General features: G+C 42.7%; 1 protein-coding gene across 1 annotated transcript in view; it reads left to right on the forward strand.

Moving 5' to 3' along the window:
* Positions 1-720: 720 nt before the first annotated feature.
* Positions 721-21,648, forward strand: part of DHX8 (DEAH-box helicase 8) — a 29,206-nt gene continuing 8,278 nt past the window's right edge. The window contains exons 1-17 of the mRNA XM_079906196.1: positions 721-955; positions 5,277-5,362; positions 5,864-5,936; positions 6,353-6,438; positions 7,125-7,234; positions 7,622-7,963; positions 8,343-8,487; positions 8,576-8,779; positions 9,471-9,558; positions 11,378-11,475; positions 12,437-12,584; positions 13,612-13,793; positions 14,971-15,165; positions 15,471-15,656; positions 15,782-15,992; positions 16,537-16,718; positions 18,950-19,090. Of these exons, the coding sequence (XP_079762322.1) occupies positions 808-955; positions 5,277-5,362; positions 5,864-5,936; positions 6,353-6,438; positions 7,125-7,234; positions 7,622-7,963; positions 8,343-8,487; positions 8,576-8,779; positions 9,471-9,558; positions 11,378-11,475; positions 12,437-12,584; positions 13,612-13,793; positions 14,971-15,165; positions 15,471-15,656; positions 15,782-15,992; positions 16,537-16,718; positions 18,950-19,090 (2,625 nt within the window). The 5' untranslated portion in view covers positions 721-807. The remainder of the gene's footprint in view (positions 956-5,276; positions 5,363-5,863; positions 5,937-6,352; positions 6,439-7,124; positions 7,235-7,621; positions 7,964-8,342; positions 8,488-8,575; positions 8,780-9,470; positions 9,559-11,377; positions 11,476-12,436; positions 12,585-13,611; positions 13,794-14,970; positions 15,166-15,470; positions 15,657-15,781; positions 15,993-16,536; positions 16,719-18,949; positions 19,091-21,648) is intronic.

The raw sequence follows: 21,648 nt of genomic DNA on the forward strand, positions 1-21,648 counted from the left end.
TCAGCTTTGGGATTATAGCAACTGCCATTTGTAGTGTGTTTACTACGAGTCAGGCTCCTTGTACAGTTATCTCATTTGATCATCACCTAAACCTAGTTAGAGCAACATCATCCCAGTTTACAGATGAGAAAACTAAGCCCCAAGAGATTAATTGGCCCAAGGTCACTCACCTAGATAGTGGAAGTATCAGTTTCTTCGTCTGTAAAATGAGTTAATGACAGAACTAGACTCCATCGCCTGCTGGTTTGTTACAGAATCGCTTGAGATAGTCATGACCCAAGCGGAAGCAAAGCCCCAGGAATATAGGGATCGGCTGTAAAGCGAATCTTGCCTTTTCCATATTTGAATTCGGGTACCTTTTTCAAGGCTTCTAAAGCGCGGTTCGTTGGGGTGGAGGGGAGTTCGATGAGGGGGGAGGTCGCGACCGCCTTTCCCCAGATCCCCTTGCGCAGGCCCCGGTCGCCCTCTGCCGACGTAGGGCGGAAGCGCGTGGAGAATGAACGTTTCCGAGCCTGAGAGCGGGCCAAGAACCTCGTTGGCCTGTAGAAGGCGCCTCCCTGTGTGCAGAGTAATCCACTCAGCCGTCCCTTCCTTAAGCACTTCCTGTCTGATCTCTATGGTCCATCCGATAACGCCAAGAGAAGCTCCTGGAGATACCAATTTACCGTAAACAAAATCGAAGTGCGCTGACCCGGAAGAGGAAGCTGGAGCGGGGCGGGAGTAACTCGGAAGGCCGGCAGTGAGGGGGCCCGGCGGGTACAGTAGCTCCGAAGGCTGGCAGTGAGGGGCGCGGGGCAAATCGTAGCCATGGCGGTGGCCGTGGCTACGGCGGCAGCCGTACCCGGAACAGAGCTGGGCCCCGCGGAAGAACTAGCCAAACTCGAGTATCTGTCTTTAGTGTCGAAGGTTTGCACTGAGCTGGACAATCACTTGGGGATCAACGACAAGGATCTGGGTGAGTCCGCGGAGGTCTCTGCGCCATCTGGGTTTGGGCTTGAGGGAAGGGGAAGGAGAAAGGGGATTGATGGACCGAGTGTGTGGGTCCGTGTGAATCTATCTCTTTGTCAGAGACTTGGCCCAGGCAACCTGCGGCAGTGGCCTCCTCTTGAGAGCCCTCCGGGCCGAGCTGTTAGAAACCATTTCCCAGAGCTGTCGGTGAAACCTGGAGCGGCCATCGCTTTGGTTTTTTTTTTTTCAGCCACAGACAATTAAACAGCGTTAACAACAACAGCGTAGAGCCACATAATGATGATGATGAAGATGTTCATGGCAGACACTTATTGGGTTCTCATTACATGCCAGATATTATGCTCAGCGTTTTACTTACATTATCTTATTTGGTTTTCATACCACTCTGTGAGATAGTATCTGTTTATAGTTTAAGAAAACAAGGCTCCAAGTAATTAAGTAACACCCCTCAAGATCACATATCAAATGTGAGCGAGCCTGGTCTGAATCCAGGTCTTTTGTAGTCTGTGGCTTTAACTGTGCTCTTAACCATTCCTGCTTATACTATCTCTCAAGCACCAATGTCTAGTGTCTGTCAAACATTAGACGTCTTGGGACAAACTGTATACAGGGAGAACCCAAACTGAGAAAATGGAAAAGACTGGGGTCCTACAGCTTAAGGCCACAGGCAGGTGGAGTCCTTATGAAAGCAGAGGGATGGATGGGGTCGAGAGCATGAGTGGAGGGATTTTTTGACAGGTACAGGGATGCTTCATCCATTTTAAAAGGAAGGAGGACAGAATATGGTTGTAGATGCAGATGGATTTAGGGACTGGTGGTAGGGAGATGAGGGAGAGAGTTCCAATGTGACTGTTCTGTTTTCTAAATGAAGATGAAGTCATCAATTGGAGAGATGGAAGGGAAGGGACACATGCATGACAAAGAGGGGTCAGGGAAGTTAGATGTGTGATCTTGGGTAAGATGTAATTTCTGTGAAGCTGTGTTTCTCATCTGTGAAATAGGTATGATACTGTGTTCTTCACAGGGCTAGTATATAGCACCTGTATATTTTAGTTCACTTTTCTCTTGCCTCCCATCAAGATGTACCTATCCTGTATCATTTTTCCTCAGTCTTCTCTTTTAGATAATAATGAGGTGATAGTCTCGTCAGTTTGCTATCTCTCTGGGTAATATGTTCCTTCATTCAGCAAACCTTTGTTGAACTAGGGGCTAAGGAATACAGTAGAGAACAAGGTAGATTCCCTCGGTCAGTGCACTTACATTGTTTCTCTCTCCCTCTCTTTTGAACTACAGTGTACTAATGCCTTAGCCTCTTTTAGAGGAAACAAAAAGTTATTGAGACCAAAACTGCCTTGCCCCCACCTTCGAGGGCCACTTGCAAGTCCAAGTTGTCAGGTGCAATAGATCTGAGGTTCCACCGACCCCCTCCTTGGGTTTGATTAATTTACTGGAGTGGCTCACAGAACTCAGAGAAACGTTTTACTCACTGGTTTATTATATTTATTTATTCATTTATGGCTGCATTGGGTCTTTTGTTGCTGCTCCTGGGCTTTCTCTAGTTGTGGCGAGCAGGGGCTACTCTTGGTTGTGGTGCGTGGGCTTCTCACTGCGGTGGCTTCTCTTGTTGTAGAGCATGGGCTCTAGGCGTGCGGGCTTCAGTAGTTGTGGCACAAGGGCTCAGTAGTTGTGGCTCGCAGGCTTCAGAGTGCAGGCTCAGTAGTTGTGGCGCATGGGTTTAGTTGCTCCACAGTATGTGGGATCTTCCCGGGCCAGGGATCGAACCTGTGTCCCCTGCATTGGCAGGCAGATTCTTATCCACTGTACCACCAGGGAAGTCCCTAACTGGTTTGTTATAAAAAGATATAACTCAGGAACAGCTAAATAGAAGGTATGTGGCAAGGAGAGAGGAGCTTGCATGCTCTCTGAGTGCCCCACACTCCCCGAATCTCCATGTTGTTCACCATCCTGGAAGCTGTCCAAACCCTGTCCTTTTGGGTGTTTATAGAGGCCTCACTGTATAGGCACAGTTGATTAAATCATTGGCCATTGATGACTGAACTCAATCTCCAGCCCCTCTCCCCTCCCCAGAGATCAGGTTGGGGCTGAAAGTTCCAGCCCTCTAATCTCCTGATTGGTTTCCCTGGCAACTAGCCCTCATCCTAGTTACCTAGGGGCTTTCCTAAGGTTATCTCAGGAACATAAAAAAAAGAAAACTTACTCTCTGCACTTAGGAAATTCCAAGGGTTTTAGGAGCTCCATGCCAGGAATGGAGACCAAATATATATTTCTTCCTATAAATCACAGTATCACACTGTTAAACCCAGAATTACAAAAACAGTAACATTAAAAATACTAATATTGGAAAAGTGTGATAAACAATATTGTTTTGATGAAACTAAATTGCCAGAGTTGGTTTTAATAACAAAAAGGTATATATTTACTTCTTTTGTGTTTTATTTGTTGACTTGATTCTTTTGATTTTGACCTTGATGTATTATCATTTAAATCAGTCTCATTGTTTTTCCTGTTTTCAACAATGAGCTTGTTTTTAATTACTGATCCAGTTTTTGGTACTTCAGTTAATTTAATGATGTCCTCATATAATTCTGAAAATTAAAAAACAAAATCCTCATTAATGACGGCTGCAGTACGAATATGCTGCTGGCTGCTTTAGGCTTGGCTCTTTTGAGCATTGTGTGACTAGCACCATGTGACTTAGTTCTCCCTCCACATTTCTCTAAAGAATTTGGGCTCTGAAATCAGATTTCTGGATTCCAGTCCTGGCTCCACCAGTTATTACTGGGTAATTCACTGTCTCGAACCCTCAGCCTCCTCAGCTGTAAAACAGGGACAATAATGGTACCTACCTATGAGGGTCGTTGTGAGAACCATGGGGATAACCCATGTGAAACACTTAGCGTAGTGCCTGGCATGTAGTAGATGTTTGAAAAGTCTTAACCACTGATGTTGTTATTAACTTGTTACTTAAAAAAAGCTGATGGCATCTGGCTTTCACTTAATGTCATAAAAAAGGTAAAGGCAAATTTCAGCATGGAAATGGTATGGTGTTACTAGTTTATAAGTTAGCTATCCAGATCTTCCATGTTATTATTATTTTTTAAGGATTAACATCCAAATGAAGGGAATTTGCTGGCGGTCCAGTGGTTAGGACTCCATGCTTTCACTGCGGAGGATACGGGTTCAATCCCTGGTCGGGGAACTAAGATCCCGTAAGCGGAGTGGTGTGGCAAAAAAAAAAAAAAAGAAAGAAATCCAAATGAAATCATTAAAATTTTCATGTGGAACTTACAGTGTGAGGCTTATTATCTCAGCCTATCATAATGCACTTTTCTCCTGAAAGTCTCGTAATTAATAAATAGTTCTAGGGCTTTCCTGGTGGTGCAGTCCCCGATGCAGGGGACACGAGTTCGTGCCCCGGTCCGGGAAGATCCCACATGCCGCGGAGCGGCTGGGCCTGTGGGCCACAGCCACTGGGCCTGCGTACCGCAAATAAAATAAATAAATAAATAGTTCTAATATTAGAAATTTCAAAACGAAACCGGTTTGTAGAGAAAAATCTGTGGGAGAGGGGCAAGTGAGTCTTTCACCGACTCTGATGTTGTACCATCCAGCAGCTGCCTGGCCCCCATATATAGATCAGGTGTGTCCTTTCAGAAACTGTAGAAAGCATCCTATTTGTGCGTGTGTCCATGTGTGCGTGCATGTACACATGCACATGGGCTCATGCTCTTGGACGTGGTTGCCTCTAGAATCTATATGGTGGAGTACATATCTAGCAGTTTCATGAAGAGAGTACAGTGATCTGGGACAAGGAGGTCTTCCTCCCTTAAATACACTCAAGGGCCTGATGAGCCATTTCCTGTTTTTACTTATGAAAATTAACTAGACTATACATGGCTAATCTTGGTAGTCTAAATTCTTTCTTTACCCTTACTGAATGGTGGTCGTCGGTTTTTATGACTGTTGGATAACCCAACTGGTTTTATTTATTTGTTTATTTATTTATTTTTTGCCGTACACGGGCCTCCCACTGCTGTGGCCTCTCCCGCAACGGAGCACAGGCTCCGAACACGCAGGCCCAGTGGCTGTGGCCCACAGGCCCAGCCGCTCCGCGGCACGCGGGATCCTCCTGGACCGGGGCACGAACCCGCGTCCCCTGCATCGGCAGGCGGACCCCCAACCACTGCGCCACCAGGGAAGCCCTGGTTTTATTTTTAACATACTTGAAACTGATTTCTTGCTCAAGTCTCCATTCTTCTTCTTGTAATCCCTTTTCTCATTTGCAGCTGAATTTGTCATCAGTCTTGCTGAGAAAAATACCACCTTTGATACTTTTAAGTCTTCACTGGTCAAAAATGGTGCAGAATTCACGGTATGTGTATGTAGAGAACCCTGTTTTATTTCAATGTCACTGTTGGATTTAAATTTTTATAGTACATGCCAATCAAGTAAGCCATTAAGTGTGATGTTTTCATGCCACTAAGCAGTGGTAATGTAACCGAATTACCTGTGACACCTTTCTAGGAAAATGGGGCAGGATTTCCATTATTAAGTCCTTATGGGTGTTTACATTCTTGTTCTGTGAATCAGGAAGTGAAAAGCAAGAATCTAGGTTTGAGAGGTAGTTCTAAACCATGGGAAATAAAATGGTTGATGGGAACTAAATTACTTCCCCCCAAAGAGTCCTAAATATTAGCTTTCTCTGAGGCTATGTTACTAGGTTCATGCCATATTAGGTTGACACTGTATGCTTCATTTGTCCCAGTTAGCTAAATTCAGGTGCATAACCACCCTTTTCTAAAGGACACCCCTTTTCTTAGTGTTTTTAAACACTGATCCAGGAGCTGACAATTTTTGTTGTTTCTTTTCAAAGGATTCTCTTATTAGTAACTTGCTGCGTCTCATACAAACCATGCGGCCTCCAGCGAAGCCTTCCACAAGCAAAGGTGAGCAGAGCTCCTAGCCAAGCTTCATCTCCAGAATAGTTTAGATTGTAAGCGTCCTGTAAATTGCATTTATTTCCCTTGCAGCAGCTGCTGAGCAAGTAAATGGTCTAGTAAAATTTTCAAGTGACTTAAGACAAAATTAAAATGATAAGACATAACCAATCAAATGAATGCTGAATCATACTCCCCACTGCCACGCCAGGATAGTTTGTTAAGGGTTTTGTAATCAGTGTTTTTTTTTTTTTTTTTTGGAAAATTGAATTACGTTTATAGTAATGTATGTGAGTAATATGTAGAAAAATGTTCTGTTTTTAGTTTGATGCAAATCTAATGTTGAAGTTCTTTTGTTAACCACTAAGAGTATTAAATACATCTTTTTTTTTTTTTAACCCCTTCATGCGCTTTAATGAAACAAGATCCAGTTGTTAAACCCAAAACTGAAAAAGAAAAGCTGAAGGAACTCTTTCCAGTCCTTTGCCAACCAGACAACCCTTCAGTTCGGGTACTGTTATCGTGAGAGCATGAGGATGAGGGTGTCTGCTGTAACTGCATTTTCCCCCCTCCTCACCCCTTTTCTTTGTCTCATTAGTTATTAATTTTAAGTTTGTCTACACTGTAACATATTTTTCAAAGTGAAAGTGGTCACTCCCTGAGCACATACTGTTGTATAGAATAGTGTTAAAGGGTTCAGAGAACCATATTTTAGGGAAATGAGATTGGGAATTATGGAAAGCAGTGACTGGGGATCTGGAACAAGTATGAAACAACTTAAGGTTCTGGAACAGATGCCTGATGTGTGAAATTAGATTTTGACATCTAATTTTAGATGTCATTTAATTTTTCTGACATTTAACTTTTCTAATTTTAGAAAAAAATTTGACATCTATTTTCTGTTTATAGTCATCATTTTCATGCTTTCACGGGAGGGGTGATATCTAATTGCCTTCCATAGGCTTGTATTAAGGACAAGGGGGATTTGCCAAGTGTAGAAATGATTTCCAGGAACCTTTGCTCATACCTTCTTCCTCTCTCTCAAATTGTGTTGGAAATCTCTGTCCTCTCTGCTTCTTTACGTAAGTGTTCAGAAATGTAGGGGGTGTTAGATTTGTAGATGTACCTGAAGTACAGATTCTTGAGTGACTTTTCTTGTCCCCTCTTCTCCTAACTTGGCTGCCTCTGCCCTTGTAGACCATGCTGGATGAGGATGATGTGAAAGTCGCTGTGGATGTCCTGAAAGAACTGGAGGCCTTGATGCCCAGCGCAGCAGGCCAGGAGAAGCACAGAGATGCTGAGCACCGGTTTGTCCCTAGCGTCCTGTCCTTTGGAAGTTTAGGATATGGTGATAGTTGAATTCTGGACCAGCCAAGCAAAATTTTGGGCAAGTTTACAGAATCTAGACTGGCCACGTACCATACTGTTGCATCTATTTTCATTGCTCCCTGTCGAGAATGTTTATGCAGCAAATGCTGAGGTGTTCAGAAGATAGAAATCCAGGTTGAAAGAGGATGAATATGTTTGTGGCCTCCTTTATTGGCCTGCAGGGATGTCATAGTTATTGAAACTCTGGTTCAGTTCAGCATTTAGTGGGTACCTGCCATGTACGTGGCACTGTGCTGGGTGCTTGGGAAGGCAAAGATGGAATTGGGCTGGTTTCTTTTTCAGACAGGTATTTGTTGATTTGTTAGGGACAAGACAAAGAAGAAGAAGCGGAGCCGAGAGCGAGACCGCGAGCGAGACCGAGACCGCAATAGAGACCATAAGCGGAGACACCGGTCCCGCTCTCGATCACGTTCCCGGACCCGGGAGAGGAATAAGGGGAAGTCTAGATATCGGTCCAGGAGCAGAAGTCAGAGTCCCCCCAGAGACCGGAAAGACCGAGACAAGTATGGGGAGAGGAATCTGGACAGATGGCGGGATAAGCACGTGGACCGCCCTCCCCCAGAAGAGCCCGCCATCGGGGACGTTTACAACGGCAAAGTTACCAGCATCATGCAGTTTGGATGCTTTGTGCAGCTGGAGGGGCTGAGGTAATGGCTGGTACTCTGCTTTCACACCACTGAAGGACAGAATTTCTTTTATCACGGGATTTTCACATTCTAAAAAATTACTGTATCAGATTGTTAGAAGTTGACTTTTTATTTGAAATGTCATAGAGCCATTTATTCCTTCCTCTGCCTTTGGGAGGTCTGCCCTTTTGCTGGTTGAGACAGATGAGAATTTGTTGCCCCCTGGCCCCCAACTTTTTCTCTGGGAGGGTGGTAATCCTATTTTATTGTTTGGCCACCTTCTTGGAACTTTCCTCTTGAGTTTAAGACCATTTCCCTTTGTTCATTTCCAACAAGCGTGGAAATCGGTTGGGGAAAAAGTATTTTAGGCATGTTCCAGACGTGTGTGACTCTCCCTCAGGAAGCGGTGGGAAGGCCTGGTGCACATCTCTGAGCTCCGCCGGGAAGGCCGTGTGGCCAATGTGGCTGATGTGGTGAGCAAAGGCCAGAGGGTCAAGGTCAAAGTGCTGTCCTTCACTGGGACCAAGACCAGCTTGAGCATGAAGGTAGGTGAGATATCCAGCCGGTTTCCACAACTGATGGCCAGGGAAACATGACGGCAGGTAGGCTATGTCCCTTGTTTTTGTGCCTTAGGATGTGGATCAAGAGACTGGAGAAGATCTAAACCCAAATCGACGACGGAATCTTGTTGGGGAGACCAACGAGGAGACCTCTATGAGGAATCCGGATAGACCCACCCACCTCTCCCTCGTCAGTGCCCCTGAAGTAGAGGACGACTCGCTGGAGCGCAAGCGCCTTACCCGCATTTCTGACCCGGAGAAGTGGGAGATCAAGCAGGTTGGGGCCATTTGCTATTATGGCCACGTAGTCATTCAGCAGGTAGCATGGTGTTTAGGAGTGCGGGCCCTGGAGCATGATGGCTTGGGTGACTTTAGGCCACTTGCTAGCTTGTGGTCCTGAGCCAGGTTACACTACCTTTTTGTGCCTCCACGCCCCCATCTGTAAAACAGGGCCAGTGGTGACATTGTGGGGATTAAACGAGTTAGTAGAAGTGAAGCTCTTAGGTTAGTGCCTTCCTGTGTTATGTGTTATATAAATGTTCATTCTTGTTTTCATCATTAGTCAGTAAACATAAAAGCGCTGTTGGCCAGGCCACTGTGCAGATGCTAGGGCTATGAGGACCTATCGTGGTTCCTACCCTTGAGGATCTCTCCTCCAGGGGAGGAGATAGATTGAAACAAATAACTGGGAAGACTTACATATTACATAATAAGGGGTGTGCAGAATGCTGTGGAGTCAAGGGAGGGAGCAGATAACACCCTGGGGATGAGACCGTTGAGCTGTGCTTTTGGGGGCATGTTGTCGTGCCCCCCTAGGGATGGGATATATGGTGTTCAAGGCCCTGCAGTCCTGGATCAGCAGAGGAAAAAACCTTGGTTTCCTACATGAAATCTCTGTATTAACTCTCCTACCAAAGAAGAGTTTTGATCTAGCAGGTGACAAATGCTTCCTTTTATCCTTTGGCTAGATGATTGCTGCCAATGTCCTTTCCAAAGAAGAGTTTCCAGACTTTGATGAAGAGACTGGCATTCTCCCTAAAGTGGATGATGAAGAAGGTAACCAACCACTTAGATGGAGCAGGATGATGGGTTGGGAGGACAGTTGGCAAGTTGAGCCGTGGATAGGGTTTATTTGTAGTTTAACCCAGTGCTTAAACTCATTTGTTCCTTGGGTCTCACCACTCATCTCTCAAAGGAAAAGGGTCTCCTTACGATGGAAGCAAAAAACTTCATTTTTCTGATAAATGTGTATATATTGTTACATTTGTTGCTTATAATCAGTTTTTAGGATATAAAAAGTCATAATTGTATTTTGCGGAGTGAATTTGATCTCACATTTTTAGTAATTGTTCTGTAAACCCTGGATCTGCCTAGATTACCTCTGAGTTGCCCTGGAATAATTTTTGACTTAGCCCATAGGCAATTTTTTAAAATGGTGAAATAAATTCCTTAATAAAGTGTGTATAGTTTATATAACAATAACAAATGAACATCTGCGTATATAGTTATATAGTTTATATAACAATAACAAATGATCATCTGTGTACCTACCACCCAGTTAAGTAGAACTTTACCTACCAATACCTTTGAAACCCATACATGCCACTCTCTGATTAGATCTTCCTCCTTCCTCCTTTGGGCAACCACCATTCTAAATTTTGCGTTAATTATTTCCTATTTTCCTTTAGCGTTTTACTATCTACTATATATCTATCCCTAAACATTGTATTGTTCAGTTTGTCTGTTTTTGAACTTCTTTTTTTTTTTTTTTTGAGTCACCATCATTCTTTCCATATTTATCTATGTTGATTTTTTTTTAATTTATTTATTTATTTTTGGCTGTGTTGGGTCTTTGTTGCTGCGCACGGGCTTTCTCTAGTTGTGGCAAGTGGGGGCTACTCTTCGTTGCAGTGCGCAGGCTTCTCATTGTGGTGGCTTCTCTTGTTGTGGAGCATGGGCTCTAGGCGTGTGGGCTTCAGTAGTTGTGGCATGCGGGCTCAGTAGTTGTGACTCACGGGTTCTAGAGCACAGGCTCAGTAGTTGTGGCACACAGACTTAGTTGCTCCGTGGCATGTGGGATCTTCCTGGACCAGGGCTTGAACCTGTGTCCCCTGCATTGGCTGGCGGATTCTTAACCACTGTGCCACCAGGGAAGTCCCTCTATGTTGATTTTTATAGTTATTTTTCACTCGTTTTCATTGCTGTAGAGTTTTTCTGTATATAAATTTACCATTATTTACTCATTTTACTTTTTGATGGGCATATAAGCTGTCTTCTCGGTTTTTTTGTTTACCTTTATGAATAGTTCTATTATGAAGTTCCTGTGTTTGTCTCTTAATTCACATATGCAAGACCGTCTCTTTTTCCTAAACATGTAGGAGGAGAATTTCTGGGTGGTAGGAAATGTGTGTATTCAACTTTACCAGGGAGTCCACATTGTTTTCTAAAGTTTTTGTACCAAGTTACACTTCTACCATAAGTGTAAGTGAGTCTCTGTTACTCCACATCCTTGTCAGCATTTGGTATTGTCCATTTGTCCAACTAAAATTTTTCTCCCTAATCTATTGTGGGTTAGGAGTTATTCCATATGAAGTTGGATGGCAAATGCCTTAGTGCCATTTAGAGTGTCAGACAGCATTTTTCCACAGGCTTAACTTCTTTTGAAGAAAGCTCTGATCAGTTCTTGGGCTGGGGCACAGATGCCCTAGAAATGGCTGGTGGAGGGGGAAGCAGACCACCTGCATTACAGTTTTGACCTTGGGAGCTATCTTTGATAAAGATTGCTGATGCTTGTGGAAATGTATTGTTTTGGTGAAAACGATCAGTCATTTCTCTCTTTTTTTTTTGGCTGATTCTTCTTTTGGGGGACTTTTAGATGAGGACCTTGAGATTGAACTGGTTGAGGAAGAGCCTCCATTCCTGAGAGGGCACACCAAGCAAAGCATGGACATGAGCCCCATCAAAATTGTCAAGGTGAGAAACACTGAGACTCTAACCTGGACGTGTCAAGTGAACTTCTTTTCCTAAAGTGGCAATTCAGTTTTTCAGAGCAGGTTACTAGATCTGAGTAAGCAGAATTCAGGCCTCGGGAGGTAGTAGTGACTGTTGGTCGGGGTCCAGAATATTTTTGTTTTAGAGGAAGATTGACTTGGCTTTGTTGTTTTTGCCTTTTAAATTCTTATACTCTCATTTTAGTGTGTTTTGGGAGGAAGCAGAGGTAAATATGAGTGCTGGATCTACCATCACTGCCTTTGCCCAGGCTTTAGGGCTTGAGTCATTACCTTGCAGATTCAAGGGCAATTTTGAAGGGTTCACTTGAGCAATTGGGCCCCCCAGTAGAAAGCTTGTGACATGCAGTGTGAGGAGAAGTATTCACTGAATAATTATGATAAAATTTTAGGTTTGGAAAAGGGTATCTTAAAGATCTCCCAGCCCAGCTGATGCTTGTAATCCGCCCATGTATCCTTCTTCAGTGTTCCTCCCACGTGGTCTTCTCATGTCTGCTTGAAAATGTTGGTGAATTCACCAGCCCTTGAGGAGACCCATTCCATCCCCAGATGGATCTGATCAATAGTTCTTCTTTAGGTAGACCTGAATATGTTTTATTGAGGCATCTCACTGGTCTCAATTTTAGTTCTCAGGACCATACAGAAGAATTCTTATCCATTTCTTACATGTCCATTCTCTTGGGGTTCCCATCTTCAAGCCCCAAATCCCTAATTTCTTCAGTGATTTATCATTGTCCTTGTTCATTTTCTCTGAATATAGTACAGTTTATCCATTTCTTTCATGCAATCTGGTGTGTTAATATGAACTTTCTTCTGGGTGGGCCTCTTTTTAGATTTGAGTGGCTTAACATCTGAATTTTATTTCCTGGATATTTAATGCATGCTGAGATCCCATTCTGATGTTGCTTTGTCCTCTGTTGCACTAGAACCCGGATGGTTCCCTCTCCCAAGCAGCAATGATGCAGAGTGCCCTCGCCAAAGAAAGGCGGGAACTCAAGCAGGCCCAGCGGGAAGCGGAGATGGATTCTATTCCCATGGGACTCAACAAACATTGGGTTGATCCTCTGCCTGATGGTAGGACTCTGGGAGGGGACTATGGACTTTTCAAAAAAAAAAAAATCTGAACTTTCACATACACAGGGAGAAGGCACTGCCAGTACATAACTAAAGATTTAGCCTTGGCTTTGGTGATTTAGTTTTTCCCTTCAGTTAGAGCACGTTTTTGGTTTGTTTTTTAAATGTTTTCGTAACCGTGGTCAAATCATTAGACTGGCTGTTTTCTTCTGAGTAACTTAAAAACTTTTATTCCAAAGATAATACAGCTTTGAAACTTCTCTTTTCATATAAATCTTTGTGTAGTAAATATTAACTGACTGTTGGATACAGTCATAACAAATACTGTTTGTGTTAGGTACCTGGGTATACAACTGTGAAGGAAGCAGACAGGATCCCTGCTCTCTGAGGCTCACATTTTAGTGGGGAAAATGGATATTAACCAAATACTACCAAATTACTGACTAAATCACGATGAGTGCTACATAGATAAGAAGTACAGGTAGTATAGTTGGCTGTGGTGGGTCATTTCCCTGGGAAGGTGGAAACCCGAAGGATAAATAGGACTTAGTCTGTCAAAGGGGCTGGCGTGGGGATTGGGGAATATGTTCCAGGCTGAGGAATAGCCTGTGCTGAGGCTGTGATGTGGGAAAGAACTGTGTAGCTGGAATAGAGAGAATGATGGGCAGAGAGGTGGGGGGTGAGTTGTGGCTGCCAGGAATTTGGAGATGGCATTAGGAATTAGGGCTCAATCCTAAAGTTCACGGGGAAATGGTGCAAAGTTCTACGCAGGGAAGTGGCAAGATCAGAGTTGCATTTCCAAAGGATTATTGAGGGTGCCCTACAAAATGGATTGGATGGGGCAAGAGTAGACACATGTGGTGAATTAGGAGGCTTTTATAATAGTTCAGAGGAGAGAGATGGTGGCTTCAAGACAGAGATAGCAGAGAGGAGGGATGTACTGGAGAAATGTGATTTGTTGAGTGTGGGGGGAGAGGGCAGCGAGGTAGCATGAGGATGATACTAAGTCGCCTGTTTTCCTTTGCAGCGGAAGGCAGGCAGATTGCTGCCAACATGAGGGGTATTGGGATGATGCCCAATGACATTCCCGAGTGGAAGAAGCATGCCTTTGGGGGCAACAAAGCTTCTTATGGAAAAAAGACCCAGATGTCAATCATTGAACAGAGAGAGAGCCTGCCCATCTACAAACTGAAGGAGCAGCTGGTCCAGGTGAGAAGCCCTTTATGATGTGTTGGTGGGGAAGTCAGGGTGTTTTCTAAAAAGAGGATGACATGTTTTAATTGAAATTAGCACATTTGAAGTGGCTTTTCCGAAGGTGATAGGAAAAAAGCATTTCCAAGTACTTAAAAAATATGTATATGTTAGTCCACACATTTTTTTTTTTCCTATGAGGAAATAAATCTGTTTGAACTAGGGATCCCTAGAGCAAGTGGACAGAGTATTGTGTTGCACAGACAAATAGCTCTGGACAATAAGCGTAATCGGGATGCTTGACTTGACATTGAGGCAAATCTTTGCTTCAGATACTTATTTCCATTTTCTGGAGATCTGATTTAAGACCACTAAACCTTCCTGAGGCAACTGAGTTCACTAGTTTCCAGGGAATCCTTTCAATGACATCTTATACATATACAATGAAGTACAAATATATACGAAAACACAGATATTATATGTTTTATATGAGCTGTATGTGTTTCTAAATGACAGCGTATTATATGTACTGCTCTGTGTTTAGCTTTTTCTCCTTAGTGATATAGCTCAGCATCGTTCCCTTTTTTTTTAAGGTGCTTTGTTATGTGGATGTGCTCTGGCTTATTTAACTAGTCCTGTGTTAATAGACATGTATAGGTTGATGGATGTCCTTTGCTGTTATAAACAGTGTAGAAATCAGGTGACTTTAGGGGGTAAAGTGACTTTATAGATTTGGGAATGGCAGTAGAAAGGAACATTGTATTTAACTTTTTTATTTACTACTGAATTCTTTAACCATGTTTGTGTAACACTTAAAAAATACATGTACGTATATAAAATATTAGGTCTATCCGGATAGTTAGGCTTTTAGCATCATCTTTGTGTTTTTATGAACTTAAGGAAACCAATAAATTTAAAAAAATTTGAGTCAGTTTAAAAGAGAATTCTCATAAAGTTTAAAGTTTTTAATTTGTCATACATGCGATTAAAATAAGAAAGAGCATTGCTCATAGAAAATCACTGTTAGCATTTGTTTCTATGCGTCATTAAAAATAATTTAAGCTCCGATTGTCATCTTCCGTGTGTATACTACTGTTTCCCCTTCTTCTCCTTTAGTGTTAGAGCATAATCAGTTGCTTTACTCCAAAATGTGCGGCAGATTTTAATGACCGTGTTTATGTTTGGCTGTCTTCAGGCTGTCCATGACAATCAGATTCTGATTGTCATCGGAGAGACAGGGTCTGGGAAGACAACGCAGATCACCCAGTACCTGGCAGAGGCGGGCTACACTTCCAGGGGCAAGATTGGGTGTACGCAGCCCAGAAGAGTTGCGGCCATGTCAGTGGCCAAAAGAGTGTCAGAGGAGTTTGGTTGTTGCTTAGGCCAAGAGGTAAGTGGTTGGCGAAGCTATGCTGAAAATGCCTGAAGAAAGTGTAAAGGCCCAGATCTCTGTCTCTAAGATGGGAGCAATTCTACCTTTTTCAGGTTTCTCCTGAGAGAGAGGGTTCTCATGGTCATCACTGATCTGTTCAGGATCAAGTCCAAGGCAGATTTTACTTTGAGGGAATCATTGTACATCTTGGTCAAATTCTGTCTGTTAAGATTATGGGTAATAGCCTGGGCTAAAATCTTGCCTGGAGATTGCAAAAAGGAGAGGTTTGTGTCTTAAGGTTTTCAGCTTCTGTTCTGCTTTAGGTGGGCTACACCATTCGATTTGAGGACTGCACCAGCCCCGAAACAGTTATCAAGTACATGACGGACGGGATGTTGCTCCGAGAGTGCCTGATTGACCCCGACCTCACTCAGTATGCAATCATCATGTTGGACGAGGCGCATGAGAGAACAATTCACACTGATGTGCTCTTTGGATTGTTGAAAAAGGTAACTAGGTGCTCTTTGGTAACCTTTATTCTACCTGTTGGGAACTGAATTCTGGGAATTGGATTTGAGTACCTGTGCCTCTTTGGGCAATCCTTTTTCGTCAGCTACATTGCATTTCCCTTTAGACGGTTCAGAAACGGCAGGACATGAAGCTGATTGTCACCTCAGCCACCTTGGATGCGGTGAAGTTTTCTCAGTACTTCTATGAGGCTCCCATCTTCACCATCCCAGGTCGAACATACCCAGTAGAAATATTGTATACAAAGGAACCTGAAACCGATTATCTGGATGCCAGCTTGATCACTGTCATGCAGATCCACTTAACAGAGCCACCAGGTAGGGGGAAAGAGCATTTTTTCCTCTTAGACCAAGTCCTAATGTAGGTATTTTTGCTCATCTTTTAAAAAATGCCTTTTAGGGACTTCCCTGGCAGTCCAGTGGTTAGGACTCCACGCTTCCACTGCCGGGGGCCCGGGTTCAATCCTTAGTCGGGGAACTCAGATCCTGGAAGCCTCGTGATACGGCCAAAACAAACAAAAAAACCAAAAAAACCATCCTGTAGTTTAGACGTTTAAAAAAATGCCTTTTAAGTATTGGTCTGTCTGTAAGTCTCAGGCTTACATGTTTGAAATGGTGGTGATGAAAATATAAATAATGGCGTGTAGGGTTTAAATGCATTTATTTAAATATAGACACAAATTTTAAAAAATTAAAAAACCAAAAACAAACAAATGAATAAACATGAATAGATGAAAACCTCTTGATTTGTTAGAGGTCAGAATATGAGTGTGTTTTCCATCGTTTGGAGTTTGGTGAATGTCACTGTGGCCTTTGTATAGGGCACACACACAGAAAGTCAATGCTTCTGTTCTCCTCTTAGGTGATATCCTGGTCTTCCTGACTGGTCAGGAAGAGATCGATACTGCTTGTGAGATCCTGTATGAAAGAATGAAATCCCTGGGACCCGATGTTCCAGAGTTGATTATCCTTCCAGTGTACTCTGCTCTTCCCAGTGAGATGCAGACCCGAATCTTCGACCCAGCTCCACCTGGCAGCAGAAAGGTAACACGGGCTCTTGTGCTCTGAAACCATGTGCTGTATGCAGCTGGCCCTAACGGGCATTGCTTAAGGTGTATGTGAGTCTTGTTTATTATGTTTTAGAAAGTGGTCCAACCGGTTTGTTAAGGAATGAGGGTCTTGTATGTGATCCTGCTCTTCTTCCTCTCTTTTCCTTCATTCGACAGATATTTTTTTGAGCATCTACCAGGCTTTGGGGTAGACACCAGGGCTGCAGTCTGAGGACAGGCTTCTATCTGCTGTGGGACATCCACCGGTAGACAGGCCTTTAACATATAGTGTGAACGTGCTGCTGGTGTGCTGGATGCCCAGTGGGGTAGCACCCAACCCAGTGTTCTTACAGGAAGTGAGGATCTAAGCTAGTCCTGAAGAACACGTGGATGTTCATCTAGACGAGAAGGGCAGGAGAACATGCATTCTGAGTAGACAGAACAGGCTGTGATAGCCGAGGGGTGAGAGAGTGTGGCCATTTCAGGGAGCTGTGTAGTTCCAGCAGCTGGAATTGACTGTGAGTGTGTGTATTGAGGCAGTGGGAAAGGGGACAGATGGATTTTAAAATAATAGTTTTACTGAGATATAATTTACATACCATACAATTGTCCCTTTAAAGCATACAATTCAGTACACTTTAGTATGGTCACAGAATTTTTTTAGTATATTCACAGGATTGTGCAGCCATTAATTACCATTATTAATCATTAATCAATCACCATTTATCACTACTGTTAATTTTTAGAACAATTTCATCACCCCTCAAAGAAACCCTGCACGCTTTAGCAATCATCCCCCATCCACCCTCTGCTCAGCCCCTGGGAACCACTCATCCACTTTCTGTCTCTGGATTCTCCTATTCTGGACATTTCATCATTTCATATAAATGGAATGACATAATGTGTGGTCCTTGCGGACTAGCTTCTTTTACTTGTAGCATGTATAAACACTTCATTTCTTTTTATTGCTGAATAATATTCTGTTGTAGAACAGAGTGTACCACATTTTGTTTATTCATTCATCAGTTGATGGACATTTGGATTGTTTCCACATTTTAGCTATTATGAATAATGCTGGTATGAACATTTGTTTACAAGTTTTAGTGTGGACATGTGTTTTCATTTCTCTTGAGTATATACCTAGGAATGGAAGACAGATGGATTTTCTTTTTTAATTGAAATGTAGTTCATGTACAACATTATGTTAGTTTCAGGGGCACCACAAAGTGATTTGACATTTGCATATATTATGAAATGACCACCACAATGAATCTAGTAACCATCTGGAAGATAGAAGGATTTGAATAACATTAAAGAGTTAGAATGGTCAAGACATAGTGGATGCCTGGAGGTTTAGGGAAGGGCAGAGGGGAGAAGTCAGGAATGACTACCAGTTTCTGGCTTGGGCAGCTGGATGGAAGATGGTGCTGAGGAGGGAAACGAGGAGGAGCAGGTTTGGTGGGAAGACAGTGATTCCTCCTCTGTTCTGTTCCTGGTGATGACACTTCTCTCCGGGAGGGCTTCTGCAGCTCTCTGGCAGGTAGAAGCGTTTCAGGGCCGGTAAGATGCTGGCATGGGGTGAGATGTTTCGGTGCCTCCTAACAATGATTTTTCTGAGCATTTGTGTTTTATTATCTGAACCTCTGGGTGGAAGAACAGTGGCAGTGCCAAGCTGAGACCAATAATCTTCTAGATCACATATACTGCTGCATACACACAAACTGTGAAATTCCTCTGCCGCCTTATAGTTCATTTCATGATCAGAAAAAAAATCTCCCTCTTGTTCCACATACACAAACAGCCCATTTTGTAGTCCAGATGTCCCCGTGGGGGAAGAAAAATCTCATTTTGCACTGGCACATGTGATGCCAGGAAATCTCTGCCTTCCCGGCGTGCTAGAAAATTAAAATTGTAGTAATCAACATTGGATCTAGAAAATGAGATATGTAACCATTTGCACCAAATGAAATTGGCTTTGACTGGCCACTGCTTTTTCCTACTCCACTTCTCTCAGGTGCCGCTCCCTCCCCAACCTAACCCTTAAGAGGAAGGCACCTCCCCTTCTGCCCATTTGAGGCCAAACTGAGGTTAAGTGCTCTCTAATCATCTAGAGAGAGGGAGAGCCACACAATCCCTTTGGGAAGGTGTCTGAGTTCAGAAGTCTCCTCTCACACCTCTGGGCTGAGCCTGGGCGGCTCAATCCAGCTGTGTCCTTCTTGCCTGCAGGTCGTGATTGCCACCAACATTGCGGAGACATCACTGACTATTGACGGCATTTACTATGTGGTGGACCCTGGATTCGTGAAGCAGAAAGTTTACAATTCTAAGACTGGGATCGACCAGCTCGTGGTAACTCCTATTTCTCAGGTATGGCAGCTTTTCTGAAAATCCTGGTTAGGGCTTTTCTGAAATTTTTTATGGTTTTGTATTTTGAATTTTATGGTTTTAAGATGCTGGCTGCTTTCTTGAGATAAGGGAGATTTTGTGTTGTTTGTTTTTAATCTCCAGAATTGTGTGTCAACATTAAAAAGCCCCATAAAACTGGAACTTAAAAAAAAAAAGAAATTGAATCCTAGCACCCTAGATGATCTAATATAAGTGGTAAGAACATATATTTTAAAGTATTGCACTTAGCCACAGATATCTGAGATAGTAATAATTCATGAGATGATGTTTCTTTGGTAATTATGGAATAATCTCCTACCTAAATTATATTTAAAAACGAATAGCCTGATCATCCCTTTTGAAGGCAGTTTGGCCACAATGTATCCGAAATGTAAAAGTTCATTTCTTTAACCTAACAGTTCCGCTTCTAGAAGTATATCTGAAAGTTAGAAATGATTGAACACATATCCAAAGGTAATGGAAAAGGATGTTCACTGGAGCATTGTTTATATTGGAGGGAACCTGGAAAAATTCTAAATGAGCTCCAAAAGGGAAGTAGTTTAATAAAATGTGGTAAATTCATTCCATAGAATGTTATGTGACATTAACAAGGTGGTGTGTATCTATATTTAATGGCATAAGCATAACTCTGATATAGCGTTTGAAAAAAGTGAGCTACAAAATAACATGAGTAGTATAATCCAATTTTTGTTTAAAAACGTGTGTGCTTGTGCACAGTGTATGTAAACGTGCCTGCGACCGAAAGCATGTTGGCGAAATGTTAGCCAGGGTTATTTCTTGGTGGTGCTGCTGGTTACTGTGCTGATGGGTAAAGCACCTTTTCTTCCCTGTACTCTTATATATTGTCCTTTTTAAAAAAAAATTTTTTTATAGGGGTATAGTTGTTTTACAATGTTGTGTTAGTTTCTACTGTACAGCAAAGTGAAGAAGAGTTCCCTGTGCTATACAGCAGGTTCTTATTAGTTATCTATTTTATATATATTATCTTAATATTCTGTAAGAGGTATGTATTACCTTCATAATTTATAATACCATAAGGCTGTTTTCGTTTTGAAACTTTAGTAATAATAGCTAAGACTTGCAGGGTACTTCCTAAGTGCCAGGCACTGTCCCAGCTACTTTCACATACATGAACTCATTGTATTCTCAGTTGATCCTTTGTTGTAGATGTTATTATTATCCTCATTTCACAAATGAGACTGACAACCAGAGGGGTTATGTGACTTGCCTGTTACACAGCTGGTGGAGCCAGGATTTAAACCAGGGCAGTCTGGCCCCAGCATGTGTACTCTGTACAGTTCTCCTGGGGGTGATACGTGCAACTCGCAGTGATGGAGAAATTATTTATTATTATCTGCTCTCCCTGATTTGGAGAGACACCTGTAGAATGCTGTGGAGTCTGCCACGGTGTGTGATTGCTGCCTGCCTTTGAGTGGGTAGTGACCTTGCATATTCCATCCTTTGGTTTGGAGCTGGCATAGGAATTTCTAAATCCTGATACTATTTATAAGACAGATGGTTTTGTCAGAAAACAGCCCTCTTCAGATTGCTATTCACTGTTTCCTAGCAACCTAGGGCTAACCTACATTTTTTTTTTAATTTCAAAAATTAGCGCCCTTCTCCCAGGGCGAGATTACATTACATTATTTTGGAAGTTACCCATAGTCCTACTACCACCAATCACTGTCATCATTTTGATGTTTTTCTTGCCCATCTTTTTTCATGTTTGTTTCAGGTTGCAATTCTAGTAGTGTAGTAAGTGTGCGGTTTTTAATTAAGTATTTAATTTTCCTGAATATTAAGGTGATATATGTTCATTGTTGGATATTTGATAAAGAAAATAGAACTCATCAACAAGCCTACCATTAGAATTAGCCACAGTTAACATTTTAAGGTATTTTTTCCCTAGTTTTTTACTTCTGGTAGTTTGTGTATTTGCATTAAGATTAAAAAATAAATAAAATTAGTATTACCTTGTTTGGCAACTTGCTTTTTCACCTCTGTGAGTGAACATTTCCTCCTGTCATTGAGCATCTCAAACCGAATTTTTAAAACAGCTGCAGACTCATTCACTGGTATGATTAACATTATATTTATTCAGTTCACTTACATTTGGTCATCACTGTGGAGGGTGGGTTTTGTCATTTTGTTTTATGCTTTCTCATTTATGATGTGCCACACTATTTTGTGTTTTTTTTAATATTTTTTATTTTATTTTATTTTTTGCCTGTGTTGGGTCTTCATTGCTGCACGAGGGCTTTCTCTAGTTGCAGCGAGCGGGGGCTACTCTTCGTTGTGGTGCGTGTGCTTCTCATTGCGGTGGCTTCCCTTGTTGCAGAGCACAGGCTCTAGGCGCATGGGCTCAGTAGTTGTGGCGCTCGGGCTTAGTTGCTCCGCGGCATGTGGGATCTTCCCAGACCAGGGATCGAACCCATGTCCCCTGCATTGGCAGGTGGATTCTTAACCACTGCGCCACCAAGGAAGCCCCTGCCACACTATTTTGAAGGTATATTTCTGTG

Source organism: Stenella coeruleoalba (genome assembly GCF_951394435.1).
Source record: "Stenella coeruleoalba genome assembly, chromosome: 19".
NCBI lineage: Eukaryota > Metazoa > Chordata > Mammalia > Artiodactyla > Delphinidae > Stenella > Stenella coeruleoalba.